Source organism: Rissa tridactyla, chromosome 3, assembly GCF_028500815.1.
Source record: "Rissa tridactyla isolate bRisTri1 chromosome 3, bRisTri1.patW.cur.20221130, whole genome shotgun sequence".
NCBI classification, from domain to species: domain Eukaryota; kingdom Metazoa; phylum Chordata; class Aves; order Charadriiformes; family Laridae; genus Rissa; species Rissa tridactyla.
In genome coordinates, this window is record NC_071468.1 from 92,087,795 (window position 1) to 92,106,220 (window position 18,426).

General features: G+C 35.4%; 1 protein-coding gene across 3 annotated transcripts in view; it reads right to left on the bottom strand.

The window, feature by feature from the left end:
• Window positions 1-18,426, bottom strand: part of SENP6 (SUMO specific peptidase 6) — an 86,083-nt gene that overhangs the window by 47,627 nt on the left and 20,030 nt on the right. For 2 of the 3 annotated variants that reach the window (XM_054194104.1, XM_054194102.1), the window contains exons 2-5: window positions 14,947-15,040; window positions 8,721-8,784; window positions 7,907-8,049; window positions 2,710-2,811 (exon numbers count right to left, since the gene is read on the bottom strand). In XM_054194104.1, coding sequence (XP_054050079.1) covers window positions 2,710-2,811; window positions 7,907-8,049; window positions 8,721-8,784; window positions 14,947-15,040 — 403 coding nt within the window. The remainder of the gene's footprint in view (window positions 1-2,709; window positions 2,812-7,906; window positions 8,050-8,720; window positions 8,785-14,946; window positions 15,041-18,426) is intronic. The other variant, XM_054194105.1, reaches the window with a different exon arrangement.

Sequence of the window (18,426 nt, forward strand, 5' to 3'; positions counted from 1 at the left end):
CAATCCGCTCAGAACTAATTTAATCATGGTTTTATTTTTCATCACCCTTTCAATAATGCACTGGACATTTAAGAACAATACATTAGGTTAGTTAAAACTATTTTCCCCATGTTGTTACTGATCACCATACCATAAAACAATTCTAGAAATGCAAACAATGTAAAAGAACGCAACTTTGTGTTGGCTTTCAAGTAGTATAGCAACAAAGCCCAACACATTAGAACTCAATTTCCATGCTACCAGATTTTTTTTTTGTCTGGATATATACCTAGAATTTTATTCTTGGTTTGCCATCCACATTCTCTGCATGTACTCCTTTCTGAGGAGACACCATCAGAACTTACTTTTAAACTCAACAATTGTTTAACATTAGTAAAAACCAGCAAAAAAAGATACTAAAAAGTTCCCAAAAAACTAAAAATGTACCACCAAAAAAAATTACATGGTTTATATGCACTGGAATTTTGTATTATGAACAGTTTTACAGTCCTATTTTAGTTTGGTTTTTTTTCTAACAACTACTGTCTTGTCATTCATAAACCTACATTTTCCATATCAAGAAGCCTTAAGATCCCCCTTCTTTTTTAATTAAGTAAAAAAGCATATCAGGAGGACATGTTCTATTAATTTTCAACCCTCTAACTCAGAAACAGATTTAGAACCTTTCAGAAGCAGTCAATTGCATCAAGTGTCAAAAGATACTGGCATTAAAAATCCTTTGCATAGTTCCTATGTAAAGCTCACCCTCAGTCAATTAGATCATACTGGTTCTGACATCCTCCAGTAGCAAAACTTTGCTTGGAATTGTTATGACTATTTCCTGCCTTTGAAACTCCTAAAATATTCTTAGCATAAGAGTTAACTCTCTGTTGTTAACGTAAATGAACTATAATAACAACCCTGAAAGAAAACACATTTAGAAACATTCAAGATGACTATTATCCAATTACTTCATGCAATATTCAGGTTGCCTATATTATGCATTAGTTTTCTTTCTGTGTGTCACACATATGAAGGCGCTACTTTTATTTTTTTTTTCCACATTACATTGTAGGCTTATAAAGAAGCAAGTCACCTAGGTGAGAAAGGCAAGCTGGCACGTCTAACATCCCCTCAAGATCAAGAATCTCTGGAGCAGACTTTCCTGCATGCTGAAGAAGCCTACAGCACTTAACTAGATAAGATGGCGGTTTCGAAGAACCACCTTAAAAACAAAGCTTAATCAAGTACACTGATATTATTAAGGTCAACATTCGGCAATTCAAGAAAGAGCAGTCTTGCATGATTTTGCTTACTTTGAATCATTTTAATTAGCACTGTAGGTCAAGATTTTAACCCTTAGAATTACAAAAAAAAAAAAAAGATAGATAAGGGCATGAATGCTTAAGAGATGCCCCATGCTTTCCTCCATGGAATATTGAACAAAAATATTCTAAAAAGGACTGCATGTAAGAAGAAAAGAGCACAAAGAGCACAGCTGGTTCAGCCTAAAACACACAGGTAACATACACCTCATCGTCTTTCAGATAATTTGTGGGAAAAGTTCTGCCAATCCTCCTTAGTCATCCCTGCCTTGCCATGACAGGAAGAAATGAAAAGGGAGATCTCTACTACTGCATCTCCTATTACTAAGGGGAAGGAAACATCCACACTATTTTCCATTTACAGATGACAGTACAGTTTGAAATGGAAGGAGGCAACAATGGTGTAGATCCTCAGGGACAGGACTGCAAAATCCGTTTTTCTGCCTGTTTCTTCAATGCCAGATTACCCTAATATATGTTTGGATCACATCATTCGTTCACATTAGTATACGGGCTTTGTTTTTCTGAAGATAGCAAATGTAAGCAAGGGAAGTGGGATGAAAAGAGGATGATGCCTGTGTATGATCCCACCACTCCAAAAAATCTACACCAAAAAAGAGAGAGGTAAAAAGGGGGCAGAAAATGGAGGCTACAAAACGCTGACGGGATGAAGCACTCCTGTAGGCTGGTGGAAATCCATGAAATTCACAGATAAAAAGAGCTCTGAATGGACAAATTTTGCAGGAAAATTCCTTAAAGCAATGGTTATCTCATATGTTTGTGATACACATTGGGTGTGAAAAGCCTGTAACAGAAATTTAAAAACAACCCTGCAATTTATAGAAGTCTGATATAGTTTTAAGTTTTCAAAACAATGAAGTTTAATTCAGCATAGCTGAGTAAGATTCTCCAATTTCCAGCTGTCCATTCTAACAATTATTTATATAAATGCAAAGCCTTGCTTCTGTGAGATGTCCCAGTTTATATGTTTTATGCTGTATTTACAGACCATATAGGATCAACAGATCTATAACCTAATCTTTAGCTGGATTTTATTCAAGCTGGAGTTTCTGTGAATTGGTATTTGATGATGTTGTCAGTTATGTGAATTTCTACCGCATACTATGTTTGTCCATTTCAAAGTATTTTCTAAGTGTATTTACATTAGCAGGTGCTCTCCTACTGAATATGTGCCATAGTGTGGTTAGTAAATTCTAAGATTATATAATAAGTTCTGAACAGTAAGTTTTATGAAACTTCAGTAATTAAGATCAAAGCTCAAGAATGCACCATGTAATTACTTACGTTTCCTTAAAACACTTCATAGCAAAAGGGAAACCATTAAATACAAAACCAGAAAAGATTCTTTTGAATTGAACATCTGGAGGAACAAATATAGTCTTACCTTTGGGCTGCTGTTTTTACTACTGCTGTCTGTGCATGTGCATGGTGAAAACGTCTACCATGTACCACAGTTACAGGACAAGACATATTCTGAGCATTTTCACTGCAAACATACAGAAAAATGGTTAAAGAAAAGACTCTGGTGTATTTGTACATCATCTTAGCTAAAAACTGTGGTGTCCTGCTTTTACAATAACAGCCATACAAAACAAAAAAACAACAAGGTATTTCTGAATCAATAATACAACTTGTTAGGATCCTCTGACAGGCACAAAAACATTCCGATAGACCAATCAGAATATACACAATTATATTTTTTTTTTCCCTGGAAGAAAAACTAAAGAATTTTTAAATTTTATTGCCACCCAAAACACTGTGAACCAGCTCTCCTTTACTCATCTCCATCACTGCAAAAAGACACAGCCTTTTTTAATGAATTAAAACCCATTTATAATTAATTTCATACTTCCATCTACACATTTTATCAAGGCATAATGTTTAACTTCTTTAATGTGCCTTAGAGGGCACAACATGCAAACATTTCGAAATTCGTAACATTGCACATGCAGAAATCTCCCTCATCTTCTTACTCATATGGGAAAAGAAATAAGATGGCTGGTAACCAAAAAACACAACAGAGCTCAAAAAAAAAAAAGAGAAGGATTCTCAGGTGTTCAAATATCTCAGCAGGACTCTGCACAGAGATAGTATATTCACTAATGTTTTTCAGCATTTCTTTGGTTTCTTCATTTGCTGCCTTTTAACACTTTAATCCCATTACTGTGTAAAACAAGTAATTCTGGAGAGAAGATTACTTGCCATTACCCTCTCTAGTAAAAGCTGATATAAAGATATGGTAGATCAATAATACAGTATTCCTTCAAAGATTGTTAGAGCCTAACAATTATCCTACGCACTTCTGTGACAGGACACACAATACTACATTTGAAATGCTCAAAAAACATGGAACTTTTAACAGACAGCATGTTGATAACGCAAACGGTTTCAAATTATGGAACTACAACGCTTACATTTTGCTTGTAAAATTGCCTGGAAATCTTATTTGCACTAAATAAAATCACGTGAAAAAGCATTCTGATTGATTAAAAATATTTCTCAGAAATATTATTCAACAGAATTTTTGCTCCTGCCACTTGTCCTGTTATGAACAATGAAAAAACCTGAAGTATCAAAAAACCCCCAAAAGCTGCAAACCAATTCCTAATCCTTCCTCTACATTCCCCAAAAAGTGAAACTGAGCAAACTGCGAGCTTGCTTTTTGAATTTCTTTTCAGTTTAGCACTACAAACCCTTTTGGGAGCCTTATATCAAGTATCATAAGTGAATATTAGAAGCTTTCAGAGCATTTCTGACTGATCATAAGATGACTGTTATGATCTGACTGATCATAACATAACCATGAACGCAACACAACAAGACCTATCAAAACCAACTAAATGGTAAAACTCTCTTTCCTAGCATATGAAGTTTTAGCTTTGCCAAACTATCGTGATTGGGAAACTCTTGTCACAAAGTCTTGTGCCCCTGCAGCAGAAAAAAACCTGATATGCAGCGCTTCTGCTTTCTGCCTCACGCTCAAGTAGTGAGAAACTCCAGTAGGTGCTGGAATAGAACATCGCAGCCTGCTGGGTGATCAGATTTGAGTCAAAGCAGACTGTTCTAGATAGCACACTTAAATGGTTCATATGGCATCAGATATGCTTCCAAGTAGGACAGCCATAAAACACAATCTGCTCTACAATCCTGTTCTTTGAATAGAACATACCCAGTGCAGACAAAATCACCCAAAAATTTAATCATAAAGTCCTAGCAAGTTGCAAAATGGGCACATCCAAACTGAAATCTGGGTTTGCAAGTTTCAGCAAATTTTCAAGAAAATTAACATACAACACTAAAACCAGCGTGATCCACCGATCAGAAAGTTCCTTGAAAGAAGAAATGTTCTAGAAGCCTCAAAGAACTTACAATATATTAACGATATATCTCTCCCTGACATGACCTCAGAAACAACAGAATTATTTAAAGTTTAGGCTCTGATGAAAACAAGGTTACACTGCCACTTTCTATCAGCTGATAGAACTTCTTATCACCACAGATTAAAAAGGCAAAGCACACAGGAATCTTGCACTGGGCAAAGGGATGGATCTAGAAGTAATGGAAGCATGAAATTTCAGGAACACAGGACACAACTATAGACTACATTAATTCTGCTGTTTGCCAAATTAACTTTTTTTATGAAATATTACACAAAAAAAATCTAAAATAGACATAAGGAAGTCAGAAATTTTGATACACGTTATTGAAAATAGCAAGGATAAAAGCAATTTAAAGTAAGACCTCATGATTAAAAATAAAACAAACCAAAAAAGCCCCCAAAAACTATTAGGGTTAAGTTAGAGCTTGAGACTGGATTTGCTTAACCAGATAACAGATGATAATGTTTTGCTTGGTTTAAATTTTTGTACATGCAAGTGGATATGTACAGGGAAAGTTTCTTATCACTGTCCTTGCATATCCCATTTTCCTATCACTCATTCCCTGAATTTTAGGGAATATTGTACTACAATAACACTAATTTGAGTCAAGCTCCACTGATCTGAAAAGTTTTTAATCCCTATTCTGCAAACAAGGTGGGGGGAAAAAAAAAAAAAAGACTTCAACTTTGTGATAAAAATCACCATGAACAGCTCAAGAATCTCAAGTAGCTTATCTTCTTGTACTAAATCTAGCAGCTTAACTGCACGATCAATCTTCAGAATTTTCTCTAGTTGAAGAGTCCCAATATTGAAAGGACAACTATTACCCACCTTCCATGCTGCATGTCAAAGTGAACATGCCAGCAATCTCCGCTACAGACAGTAACTGGATCACAAACCTCTACTGATTTGGGGATTTTATTGTGATACGTGTGTTATGAAAGACACACATTGCTGTCACAATTAAATTATTAAATCAAGATAATCACTTACAGCGTAATCACATTTTCAAGCAGCCTTAGTGACCAAAATCTGAGTTATTAAATATGAACTCATAGTACCAAGTGTTTATGGCAGTCATAGTTGCCTGCACGCATCCATTATTCCCAACTAAATTCCTTCATTACTGACAGTTTATTAACAAGAAGGTGGAACAGATTTTATTTTTTTTAGTTGAATTTTATGAATCATACTAGGTCTTAGGTTTATAACATTTTATTTGTCAATAGAAGGAAGTCCCAATGCAAGTAACAGAATGCCTGAAACTGCTTAGACTGTCTAAAAAACCCTCAGCAATTACTTACCTTAAAAACAAAATGAAACAAACATACCCTTCTGGAACTTAAGAAAAACATATACATACACAGTCAAGTATGACTGCTTTAATAGAAAAAGGGAGAAAAATTACATAGTAAGGTTGGATTTCACTACAAATCTCACAGACAGACAGAAGAAAATTCTAGTTTCCAGAGGATTAGAGAAATCTTATTTTAAATGGTTAGGTGTACTCAAAACAAGCCACAAATGTAATGTTGCACAGGCTTCTTCACTACTAAAACAGAGCAAAGAAGTCCTGACAGATTTGTAACAGGCATTTGTATCTTTATGTCTATGTTCAAGAACAGAATCCTAAAGAATGGAATAACCAAGGTGATTCCCTAAGAACTGCCCAATTTGAAGAGCAGCAAGGTAGAAATCTGGATATAATCTTATAAATCTGTTGTGTGTACTAAAAATTAAAGACTGAAACACAAAACATCATTTACATCACATAAATCAAGGATAATGAAGTACTATGCTAATTTATGTAAATGTAAAAAGAATTTTAAAAAGGGATGAAAGGAAAGAAAAGTGATGTTCAGAGTTACCAAGAGCTGCAAAGGAAGTGCTTAGATGTGTTGAAAAATAACAGACTCCTGTGCAATGGCACAACTTTTAATCTATAACAAAAAAAACTTGCCATTATTAAATGCATTTTATTCAAAAAAAGGTTTTTAAGTTCCATATAAGATCCTATTAGTCTATCTCAAAAATCAAGACACTGTCTGTATTCTTATCAAAGGGAAGCAGGGAAAATGTAGGTGCACTCTCACCAAAAAGCTAAGTAAAATCTTTTTCATAAACGTATGATCATGTCTGATCTGCAGGTCTGATCTGACCAGGTCCGAAACATCTGTGAAGAGAATGCAATGATCGCTTTCGTGTTTTATTGGACACTGGGAAGGCAATGACTTTTGTATTCGTTCTTCTCTATCAAACTGATGGACCACCAGTCCAGATTGGAAATTCTGGATTTGTTCCCTGTACATCAGGCTCAAAGATGAGAACAGCAGATGACACACATCACACATGACTTCAAGGATTTATTTTCTCAAATGACTCTGTGATAAGATGGTCCCACTAAACAACAAAGCTCTATGGATCAGCACGCAAGAATGAAGACAAGGACATCCCTCATACAGCTATGTATGGGTTAGGTATTTGATGACTGGCCCAACTATAGCTAGCTATCTGATGAACTTTTCCTTCCTGCAAAGGTAACCAAATTGAGTGCAGTGTAGCAATATGAAACATTCCCAGAGGAAGTTACATGAATGTATCACTTTTTATTATATACTAAATAAAGAGATTAGTCTGTTACAAGCTAGGGATGGTAGTAACAAGCAAGTACAGCACAGAATGCTTAAACACTGTTCCTGTCAGCTCTAAACGCAAGTGACAATCTCACAATATCATGTAGGAGTATGGATATTTGCCGAATCCTTTAAAGGAATAGTCCATGACTCCTAAATCAAATGATATCTTGCAGTAAGAAAAACAGAAAATGCATCCTGAGTTAACCTTGGCAATTCACAGTCATGGAAAGAAATTCTTGATGGGCATGTTAGAAATATTCTTCTACCTGATAGCACTGCGTAGAGGAAACAATAACACATGCTGACAACATTGGCAAGGCACTGACAACTATGCCAGTGAATGCTCTATTTTAATAATCTTGTAGTATTTTACTAACACACTATTTAACATTTTGGAAAAGGAAAGACCTTAACAACCTAGTTTTCTATCTTTGCTCAGAAGCACACAACAGCGTAGCTTCTTAAAATGCACGGCAGATAATGAAAATGTACAAGTTCTTTTCATTTAGCATTGATTTATATCAACGATCGAGTACATAAGTAAACATAAAACTAAATGTAGTACCTCAGTTTCTTGCTATTTCCCATCATGTTGAGGCCAATTGAGTTCCCTTTAAAAAGTCTCAAGCTTCCAGCTTTGCCTCGCCTTGCATATGTTTTTATGAAATCACCACTAGTGCCGACAGCTCCAGGCCGACAACGAAGTGACTGTAAGAAGAGAATTCACATATATTAAAATACTTGTATAAAAGTTAAAAGGAAAAAAACAAATTGCAAAATATTTATATAAATATTACTTTGGCTTCATTTTCAGACTACTTCTGTGCCAAATTTCAAGTAAAATATACCCCGTCTACACCCTTACTCACCAGAATTCCTTACTAAACAAAATATGAATATTTTCAAGGTGTTATGAAGCATCTTGCAGTTCTAAGCTATTTCAGTATACATGAAAAAAAAAAAAAAAACCAAAACAAAAGCATGGGGTTGCCTATGTATCTTCTCCTTTTATATATATATATATACACACACACACATATATATGCATACAAAACTGGGAATCTGACAGTAAGCAATCAAGGGATATAAGGATTAATATTTTTAATTAAAAATTATAATCCCATTAATGACAACTATCTACAGTTAAACGTAGTTATTCACGCTCATATTTTCAGAACACTATGCAAATCAACAAGATCTACAGGAGTAAGAGGAAAAAATAACATGAAGGGTAGGCAGAAAGACAGCTTGTGCATATGTTGCTAAATCAACACAGAAACTTTAATTTTGCAATGCCACACAGATGACTAAGCAACATTGTTAAAGAACCCAGCAAGCTTTAAAGATACATTTTCAACAGAGATAAACAGAGTATTTACCTTTCTTTCTTCATTGGGACTGAATGGCCCATCACTGTCATCTACGCTGAGCAGATTTGCCTCACTAGATAGGTGTGGGAGAGAAAAGCAGATTCATTGTAATGCAACAGAGCACCATCACAACATTTTAAACACACAAAGGGGCTTTTTTTTTCCCCTTTGCTCTTTAAATTTAAATGCATCACATTCACATTGTGTATACATGCCCAAAACATCAGGAACATAAAGCAGACAACGTAGTGATCCAGATGTTGTTATGTGAACCTGAACTTAAAGTGTATATTAAACTATTTCACAAAAGCAAAATTAAAAGAATGTTATTAATTAAAAATAGAGAATACTACTGAACCTTCAATATTGTTATGGCAATGTTACTGACATGAAAGATTCTATACAACCCTATGCATAAATTAAGTCAAATGCTAAATTTATCTATAAAACATAGTCTAAGTTTGTTCACGCATATCAATGTTCAAGTATGTAGTTTAAAACTGCAAACTTCACACTGCTTTAGGAGAAGAACTTACGTATAACTGAATTTTATCCCATAGGAATTACTGCCAAAATACGTCTTCCTAAAAATAGCGTATTCAGTTTGGCTCAACTTTTCATTAAAATGTGTTTCTGTAGTACTTTTATGTCTGTAAACTTCAGCTACTATAATGGGGAAGAAGATGCAACAAAAAGAAACCCACACCATGATCCTGTGAAAACGTATCTTTCTAGTCATAGGCAATTATCCTCAAATGTGTATTTAAATTAAAACCCCAATCAAACATTGTATACTGATAGCAACTAGATCAGGCTAACACATTCTTGCTTCCAGGAGAAGCAATCTGCAGATAAGCCCTTCTCATCAATCCTGGTAAGGTTACTCCTTTCTTGGCCACAACAAAAAAATATGTTAGCCAACTTGTAATTGCATGGTTTTGGGGTTTTTAATTAAGATCATTCAGGCAGAAATTACTTAAGAATACAAGCAGTTATGCCGGGAGTTCTAAGGGAACAACTACACGAGAGAAACAATGATGGAGGTGAAGGTGGAAACATTTCTTAGCTGCAGGTATGATATGTTGATTGCAATATACACAGTGACTTTCGCTCTTTATATATAGGTAACCACCCAGTACCACCACCCCCCATTTTCCTAAAAACTTCTTCCATGCACAAGATTTCCTGTCATGTTACAATTTATTCCTCCACCTTATATAATACGGATATCCCTACATCAAATAAAATGAAAGAAAAAAATGTTCTTGACTCATAGGGTGAGAATTGCAGACCCTGGAGCTTCAGGAGATAAGACTGTGCACACAGTTGGTTTTGATATGGGAAGAATGATATAAGTGTCAACACTCAGCCAGTGGCACTGTTGTATTTTCCTTTCGTCTACAGACCACAGAATACTAAGTGTGTAATGGTAAAGCAGTGTAGTGGATCATCACTAATTTCCAATATACAGTGTCACAAAGACAAGAGTATAGTTGTACTTCTGTACAGACTATGCATGGATATTACAATTTTAAAATACTGTAACATTTTTTTAAATTCTCTTTCAGGATAAATTATTCTTTCAAGGGAGGCTCAGTGAGCTTTCTCAACCCTTCATCAGAAGACAATAAGTTCAACGATTTCAGAAATTTTCCAAATCCTAGAGCACAAAGAAAACCCTGCAGCACAGACATGAACAGCAACCTACGGTAGGTACCTGCAGCTCTGGCATTCACCTATTGTGTTCACCTAGCCACATCATTTCACCTCTAGATGTGTTTTTGTTCTTCAGCTCCAGCTTGTACAAAAGTCATGACAATTTTAAAAATGCCATTGTACAGAGGGTGTACATTTAGGGCTTCAAGATGCCACAATACTGCAACCATTTTAACAGAGGGTGTTTGGGTGCGTGAGAGAGAAGGGAAGGTAACAGACTGCAAATGAACAAAACACTGAAAAAAATCCTTACATCGAACTGAACATGAATAACCCTTATGATGCAACTAAGATGACATGACTAAAAAAAATATTTGGGAATTGGATGTCTTTAAAGAACCAATATTTTTAGACTTTACAAACTGCAAAGTATATGCATCAGTACCAGAAAGGCTGTTTTTTTCAGAGAGTAGAATACATAGCAACTGAGTAATGTCTATTTGCTCATGCATCACATGCTTACAGTTGCCTGCTTAAATGATGTAATTTATAGCAGACAGGAAAAAAAATCCACTATACCACACTCCCACATACCAGACAATAACGTTTTAACACTACAGAAATGAAACCTCAGTGGTCTTGCTGGGAGGAAGCTATGCCTCCACAATTTGTCACTTTTAACCAGGGAACCAGAGAGAGATGTTTTCATATTAGAATAAAAATTTCTAACACTCCAATGATCTGCAAGCATATTTCTATCAACTACCAACTGATCTAGCCATGTTTCAAATGTAATTGGAATTTCTTTCTCAAAACTCTTACATACAAAAACAGGAGGCTGACAAATTTCCCCTCACTGCACACTGTGTACATTCTTTATTTTAAATTACATGGTGGTAGGCAGCATAGTTAAAAAAGCCCTGATATCAGAGGCATAAGAGAAGTAGTGTTATTATTCAACTCATGCACAGTGACATCCCATTAAAAATAACTTTAACTAAAACTGCTAAAAATTAAGAACTGAGGCTCTGAACAAAAGGGTTTTTATCAATTTAAAGGTTATAGGGCCTTACTAACAGGGTCACAAAAGAAGGATAAAACATCTATACAAATGGGTAGGCGGGGGCGTTTGAGAAAGGAAGAAAAAGGAAAAAAGTACTGGAACAAAGCTAAACAGAAATAAAAAAAAAAAAAAGTATCACTGCTTTTCCAGTCACGAATACAAAGGAACAAGCAGTTTATACCCCTAAGTGAAAGAAAAAAAAATAAATAAGAGTTTTTGAAAGAAAATGTTAGTTAAGAAAGGACACCATAGCACAAATAAACTAGAGACACACATTTCTTTGTATTCAGTTTTTTGATAAGGCTATTATTGAACAAATCTCAGTGGAAGGACCAAGTCTGGACTATTAAAATCCAGTATGACAGCCAAGAGAAAACCAGGTCTGTCAGTTTACAAGACCACTGCGGGGCATATCAAGACATATTTCAAAACCATTTACCCAGATATTAAAAAGGAAGTAAACATAAATTATCCAAGACACTTCAAGAACAATCACCTGTAAACTAGAAGCATCTTATAAGATGTTAATTTCAGAAATCAATTCAATTAATATATTACTTTGGCCACGTTAGCATAAGTATGACATCCTTTCATGTCTTCTGCTACAGAAGACACACATCATTTCCATCATTTATTCTGTGATGGTCTACACAGGTTTCAGTGTGTTCAGCTGACCAACTGGTCTTTTTTTCCTACTGTTCTGCATAAAGATTTCTCTTCTGTGTGATCTCCAAGAACAAAGCAAGAAAAGTCTCGAGTCACTTGCTATTATCTTGATTGCCATCTTGAGTAGATCAAATCTTGTAAATCATCAAAAATGATACTTTTACTCTTTCAAGTGGACTGAAGATTATCTGCAGGCATTTACTTTGGGATAAGATACTTGTCAATTACCACTTTCAATTTCTGTAACTCTAGTTCCATGCCAAGTATCAATTCTAGTAGCATTTTAAAATGTATATGTTGTGTTGGGTGATCTTCAATTTTTCCAAGTCTTCTTCAGTTTACAAAGTTCTTTACTCTTTTTGTGTTCATTATGCAACACCTCACCATTACAACACAGCCTATCTAATTACCCAAATAAGTTAAACAAAACAATTCTTTTAAAATAATCTACCTATTCTAAAAATTGCTTTGGTAGGAATTCATTAGCCACGTTATTTTGTGTTCATTTCACTGAAGAAAGATAATCCAAACAGACATCCAGTATTGACCAAAAACATTAGCACAGGTCCTATGGGGTAATATAAGAACACAGCCAATCCTTTAAGTGCTGGAATGTTATTCTTGGGCCAGTTCAAAACAAACTTATTGTGTGTCTGCCATTAAGAGGGCAAAAAGCTGTGACAAGGTCAGACACTGCTAGTGCCTCAACAACAAGCATGAGATGCATCCAGATGCTTCCTTCAGATTTACAGCTTTCTCCACCCAGAAATGCAGTAAGTTACAAAAATTGCTAGTAAATACCAGCACAGCATAGCCAATGACATTTTAAAAACCTGCCAGACTACATACTTATTTGTCGTGGTTTGGGCAGGACTGGCCACTGAAACAATAGTATGCTCAAAATATTGGGGGGATGCAAAGCTTTATGCTGGAAGAATTTTGTGAACTAAAGCTGCTTATCTTTGAAACGTTCTACTAAGGGTAAAGGGAATTAAGAAAGAAAAGGACAATTTACTGTCAAATAATTTGTTTTCTAAAGATTCCGTTCTGTCAATATTTTGTTATATAAAGTAAAAACGTATCAGAAATACACTTTTTTTTTTTTTCAAAATGCTCAAAGCTTACAATACCATCAAGACAGAAAACCCCAGGTGTTACCAAGAGTAAACGTGGGCAGCTTAAAACACATAGCTGTCTGGAGGGAGTGAGAAGTTGCCTGAAATGGTATCAGAGGACGGGTAAACAAAAAAGGCAGGATCTCCAGTTTAAATCAATTTTCAACTACTCTTTTATCAAAACCTCCAGATACGATTCTCCATAATTCACAGATACAAAAACAACTTACTGATGTGAGTAGGTAATAAAATTTCAACACTGGCTATGTGAGAACTGTTTATCATACAGAATATTTGAAAGGAATGAAAAAATCACTCAGAAATACAATCTTAAAAATAGATGTAACTATATAAAAACATATGTTCCACAATCAGTTTTTCTAACTTTTTTTTTAGCATCAGTACACTATACATAGTTCATTCCCTGTTCTTAAGTCAACATCAGCTGGAGACAGATGGAAAACAGCAGTAAAATACCAGAAGTAAAAAAATCTGCTATGCTTACTTAAGTGAGTTACTTTTATTTCTGAAAACAAGCAAAATGCAAATACTAACTATATTATGTGTACTATCATGACACTTAAAACATATTACTATGCACCGGAAATGGATGTAAAATTGCTAAAAATAAAAAAGGCAAGCTTAATTTTATAAAATTAAAAAGCCCTTAGTTTGAGAACCTTTTAAAAAGTCGATTTAAGTTCTAATACAGTTCTGTTTTGACAAAAGCTCTTAATGCTTACCTCACACTTCAATGAACTCCCAAACTCATTTTTTAATATCTAAAGCATCGCATTTCTCAATGTTTTTGTCAGATTACAGCATAGCCTGCTACTGCAGCCTAAGTGGTTATGTGTCTACTTTCCCATCTCCCTTCCAACACACAATATTTGGCATAATATTACAGGATATAAATTCATATAAGAATTATTTTTGTATTTAACCACAGGATTCAATTTCTCCTTACTAGAGAACCACAGAATCCTTTTTAAACTTGCAGGTCCTACTCTCCAAATATCTAAGAACAACAAATATACCTAACATGCATTCTTCATGTATGAAACTTGTTCTTTTAACAATTCATTAGTCTTTTTGGAAATAAATACATTAATATCAAGAAAACATATAAGTAACAATAAAATGTCACAAGGACAAAGTATGTATTCAAACTACACACACAGGGTTTAAGTTCTAGTCAAAATCCAAACATACCAAGTAAAGAAATAAATGATCAGGGAACAAAACCAGCCTTAAGTCTACCCAGTGAGATAAGGACACAGGAGGAAAACCTACAGTCTTTTAAGCTTAGTTTAACTTGATGTAGGCCTACAGCTACTGAAGTACCTTAATCATAACTGTGAAGTACCAAGTAGCATCACCACTAAAGGAGAAGTTGAAGCTGCTTGGATACCCTGCTCTTACCATTTCCTTACTTTGCACGTTGACATATTTCTTGTCTGTGTTCCTTAGAATTACACAGTAGCTCCGAAGACAACTACACTTGAAACGTACTGTTCCCTATGTTGTGAGCCCCACATTCACAATTAACTTTACATTATAATGTACTTTTTTATGTACTTTACTATTTAAAATAATCACTTCTTTGAAGCCATTTTCCTTAATCACTGAAATTTTTAAGATATTATATATTGTTTCTTATTAATAAATTACAAAAAAGTATTTACTTATAAATAGACACTTATACTTTCAATAGCCTAAATAAAAGTATCCTTACTCTTTCTCTGCATCTCCTTCACTTTCTTCTGCATGATCAAAGCTCCAATTATTTTTAAAACCTCCATCTCTCTTGGACTGTGATCTATCCAAAGCTGAAATGAGAACAAGTTAAGATAAGTCTTGATTTTAAGATGAGTTATTAATCAACACAAGCTAGAAGAATAAACCAGATGCATATATTTTCCCCAAGTATTTATTTTGTTGATGTCAATGTTTAACTATCATTTGACAAAATAAGTTCATCAATGCAGTGGTGACTCATTTTTCTAAATAAATACAAGTGAGTATCTGCCAACATCTTAATTACTAATGCAACAAGTTAAGAAGCTATTAAAAATGATGACATGAGGTAGTTTTACAAGGATATCAACTGTTTTAGACACCTGTAAATTTCAGGGTTCCTTCCCTGATATGAACTATATGCATGCAGAAAGGGTCCTAAAATTTATTATTTAAATGTTTAATACCCAAACACATATTTAGTTCTTCCATATAAAAGTAACAGTCCTGAACTGCCCCAAGTACAATTTCAATGTAATATGCTTTTTTTCTTTAATTCAACATACGACACTGACCTGAATTAACATCTGATGCTAACTGAAATTTCAGCATTAGCATCAAGTAAGTAAAAACCTGAGCTTTCTGAGAACAGTCACACTACATCAAATTTCAGATTTATCTACTGCGATATCCAACGGTATGGAGATTTTCATATAATATGATGGCATGGGGGTACTCTTAAGTGAAGGAGGTCCAGTGCATGGAGACAGCACTCGTTATGGCGAGGCACTGTTCACCCCAGGCCCTAATTATTGCAACTAAGAGCTGTCTCACACAAATTCTGTATGACAAACTATGCAGCAGCTTTGACTCTGGTATAATTTAATGTGTCTTTTCTTACTATGTTCTTCTTTACATAGTTGGAAATGCATTTAGAAATAATGACTACAACTCTATGTTTTAATAGAAAACAAAAAAAAAAAATCACAACCAACAACAGATGTCTATGGTAAAGTATAAAGACTGCACACAGAAATAATTATCGCATATTCAACCTCTGGTTCCAGCTACATACATCTACCAAGGACTTCCTGAGCCATGGATGATATTTTTGTGTTTAACAGCCATTGCTACTCTTTTTCTTCTCCCTGCTTGCTTTTTTAATCAAGCCTACTTTATAGGATCAACAGCATCTTGCAGTAGAGAATACCTCAGCTTAATTACACATTATATGAGTAAGTATCTTCTTTTGTTTGTTCTGATTCAATTTGGCATCTTTTGCCCCTACTTAGTACTCCACTCCTTCAGTTCTTGTACTTTGGAAGACAGTAATAAGTAATCCTTCCCTATTCACTCATGATTGCATAGATCTCTCTTGTGTTCTTTCACAGTCATCCTTTTCCCAGGCAGAAAAAGAAAAAAAACTGAGTCATTTTTCCTCACATAAAAGCTGTTTCATGCCTTTAAATCACTCTCAATGCTTCTCTCTGAACCACTTCTAGTCTACTGTACCCTTTTTGAGATGAGGATACCAACACTATGAGGAATATTCAAGATGCATACGTGCCATGAATTTCTACAGAAGCAGTATGATGTTTCTGTTTTGTTCTTTAGTCCCTTCCTAGTAAGTCTTAACACTGGATTTGCTGTTTTCACTGCTATGGAGAACTGCACTGATCTTTATGTACTATATAATTCCATCTTTCACTGATGGCTGGTAAGAACCAGTTCAGGGCCAATTAGTGTCTACAAAAATTCTCTTTCCTACTTCTTATTCACTTGGACTACTTGGCATTTACCTACACCGAATTTCATATATGATTTTAACCCACATAACCCAAAATCTGAGCATCTGCCATTTTCTTCAAATAGCTAGCCACTACACTAACCCAAGTAAAATCTGGAACATCTACAAATTTTGTCATCTCACTATTAATCCATTTTCTTTATATCTGCGCACCAATGTTAACACAGAGCCTTGTGGAATTCAATGAGTTACTCCTCCTATTAACGAAAAAACATTTTTGTCCTCTCTTTCCAGTTTTTCCTTACAAAACTTTCCATTTTATCCATACGCAACTTAGCCTTTCCAAAAGCCTTTGGTCGAAGACTTTACAGAGGCAATGATGAAATTAATTCTGGTCTTCATTACCATTTCTATGAATCTGGGTCGTGTAGTCACAAAGCTCACGGATGTAAAGCTTCTCAAATACCTCCACTGCCTTTTTAAAAAGCTGGTATCGGTATCATACTAGCTACCTTCTTTACCTGTAGCAGAAAGACAATGCTAACCAACAAGTAACACACTACAAGTTCCTCTTACAACACTTGCACACAACACTTTGATACCATTCGATCCTGTTGCCTTGTTCACTGTTTGCTTAAATGAGCTGCAATTTCTTCCACTGATGTTTCGTTTTGAGTCATATACTCTATCACATTCCTTCTTAAGAAATATTCGGCATAAAGACCTTTATAAGTGTTGCCAAAGTAGGTGCAAGCGATTTCAGGTTTTTTAGCTGTGACCTTTTAGCCACCTTTTACAACTCAGGTATCTAGTGACCCTAGAGATATTCCATAAACTTTTCTATTGAGTTTGAAGAAGTACTTAATGATAGTTTTTATGCCTGTTGGGAGTTATTTATCAAAAATTTTTTTGCCTGTCTCATTGGAATTACAGGTTTAATCCTCCAGCTTTTTTACTAATCTCCATTTTCATCATTTGGACAAAAGTTCGGAGTCAAGAAGGATGATGTTTTACTTCAGACATCTCCCCTTAGGCTGCTGTTTAGCCATGCCAACATTTTGTGGGGCCTTTTGAAGTCTATTTAAATAAGCAGCATTCATGTGCTGTAAGCCTTCAATATGGTGTCTTTAAATAACTCGCAAGCTGTCTGCAAATATTTCACACTTCGGTTGCAGAGAATGGTTTAGGTTGGAAGGGACCTTAACTATCATCTAGTTCCAACCCCCCTGCCATGGGCAGGGACACCTCCCACTTGACCAGGTTGCTCAAAGCCCCATCAAGCCTGGCCTTGAACACCTCCAGGGAATGGGGCACCCATAACTTCTCTGGGCAACCTGTTCCAGTGCCTCACCACCCTCACAATAAAGAATTTCTTCCCAATGTCTAACCTAAATCTACCCTCTTCCAGTTTGAAGTCATTACCCCTCATCCTATCACTACATGCCCTTGCAAAAAGTCCCTCTCCAGCTTTCTTGTAGGCCTCCTTTAGGTACTAGAAGGCTGCTATAAGATCTCCCCAGAACCTTCTTTTTTCCATGCTGAACAACCCCAACTCGCTCAGCCTGTCTTCGTAAGAGATGCTCCAGCCCTCTGATCATGTTCATGGCCCTCCTCTGGACTCACTGCAACAGGTCCATGTCCTTCTTATGTTGGGGGCCCCAGAGCTGGATGCAGTACTCCAGGTGGGGTCTCATGAGAGACAAGTAGAGGGGTAGAATCACTGCCCTGGCC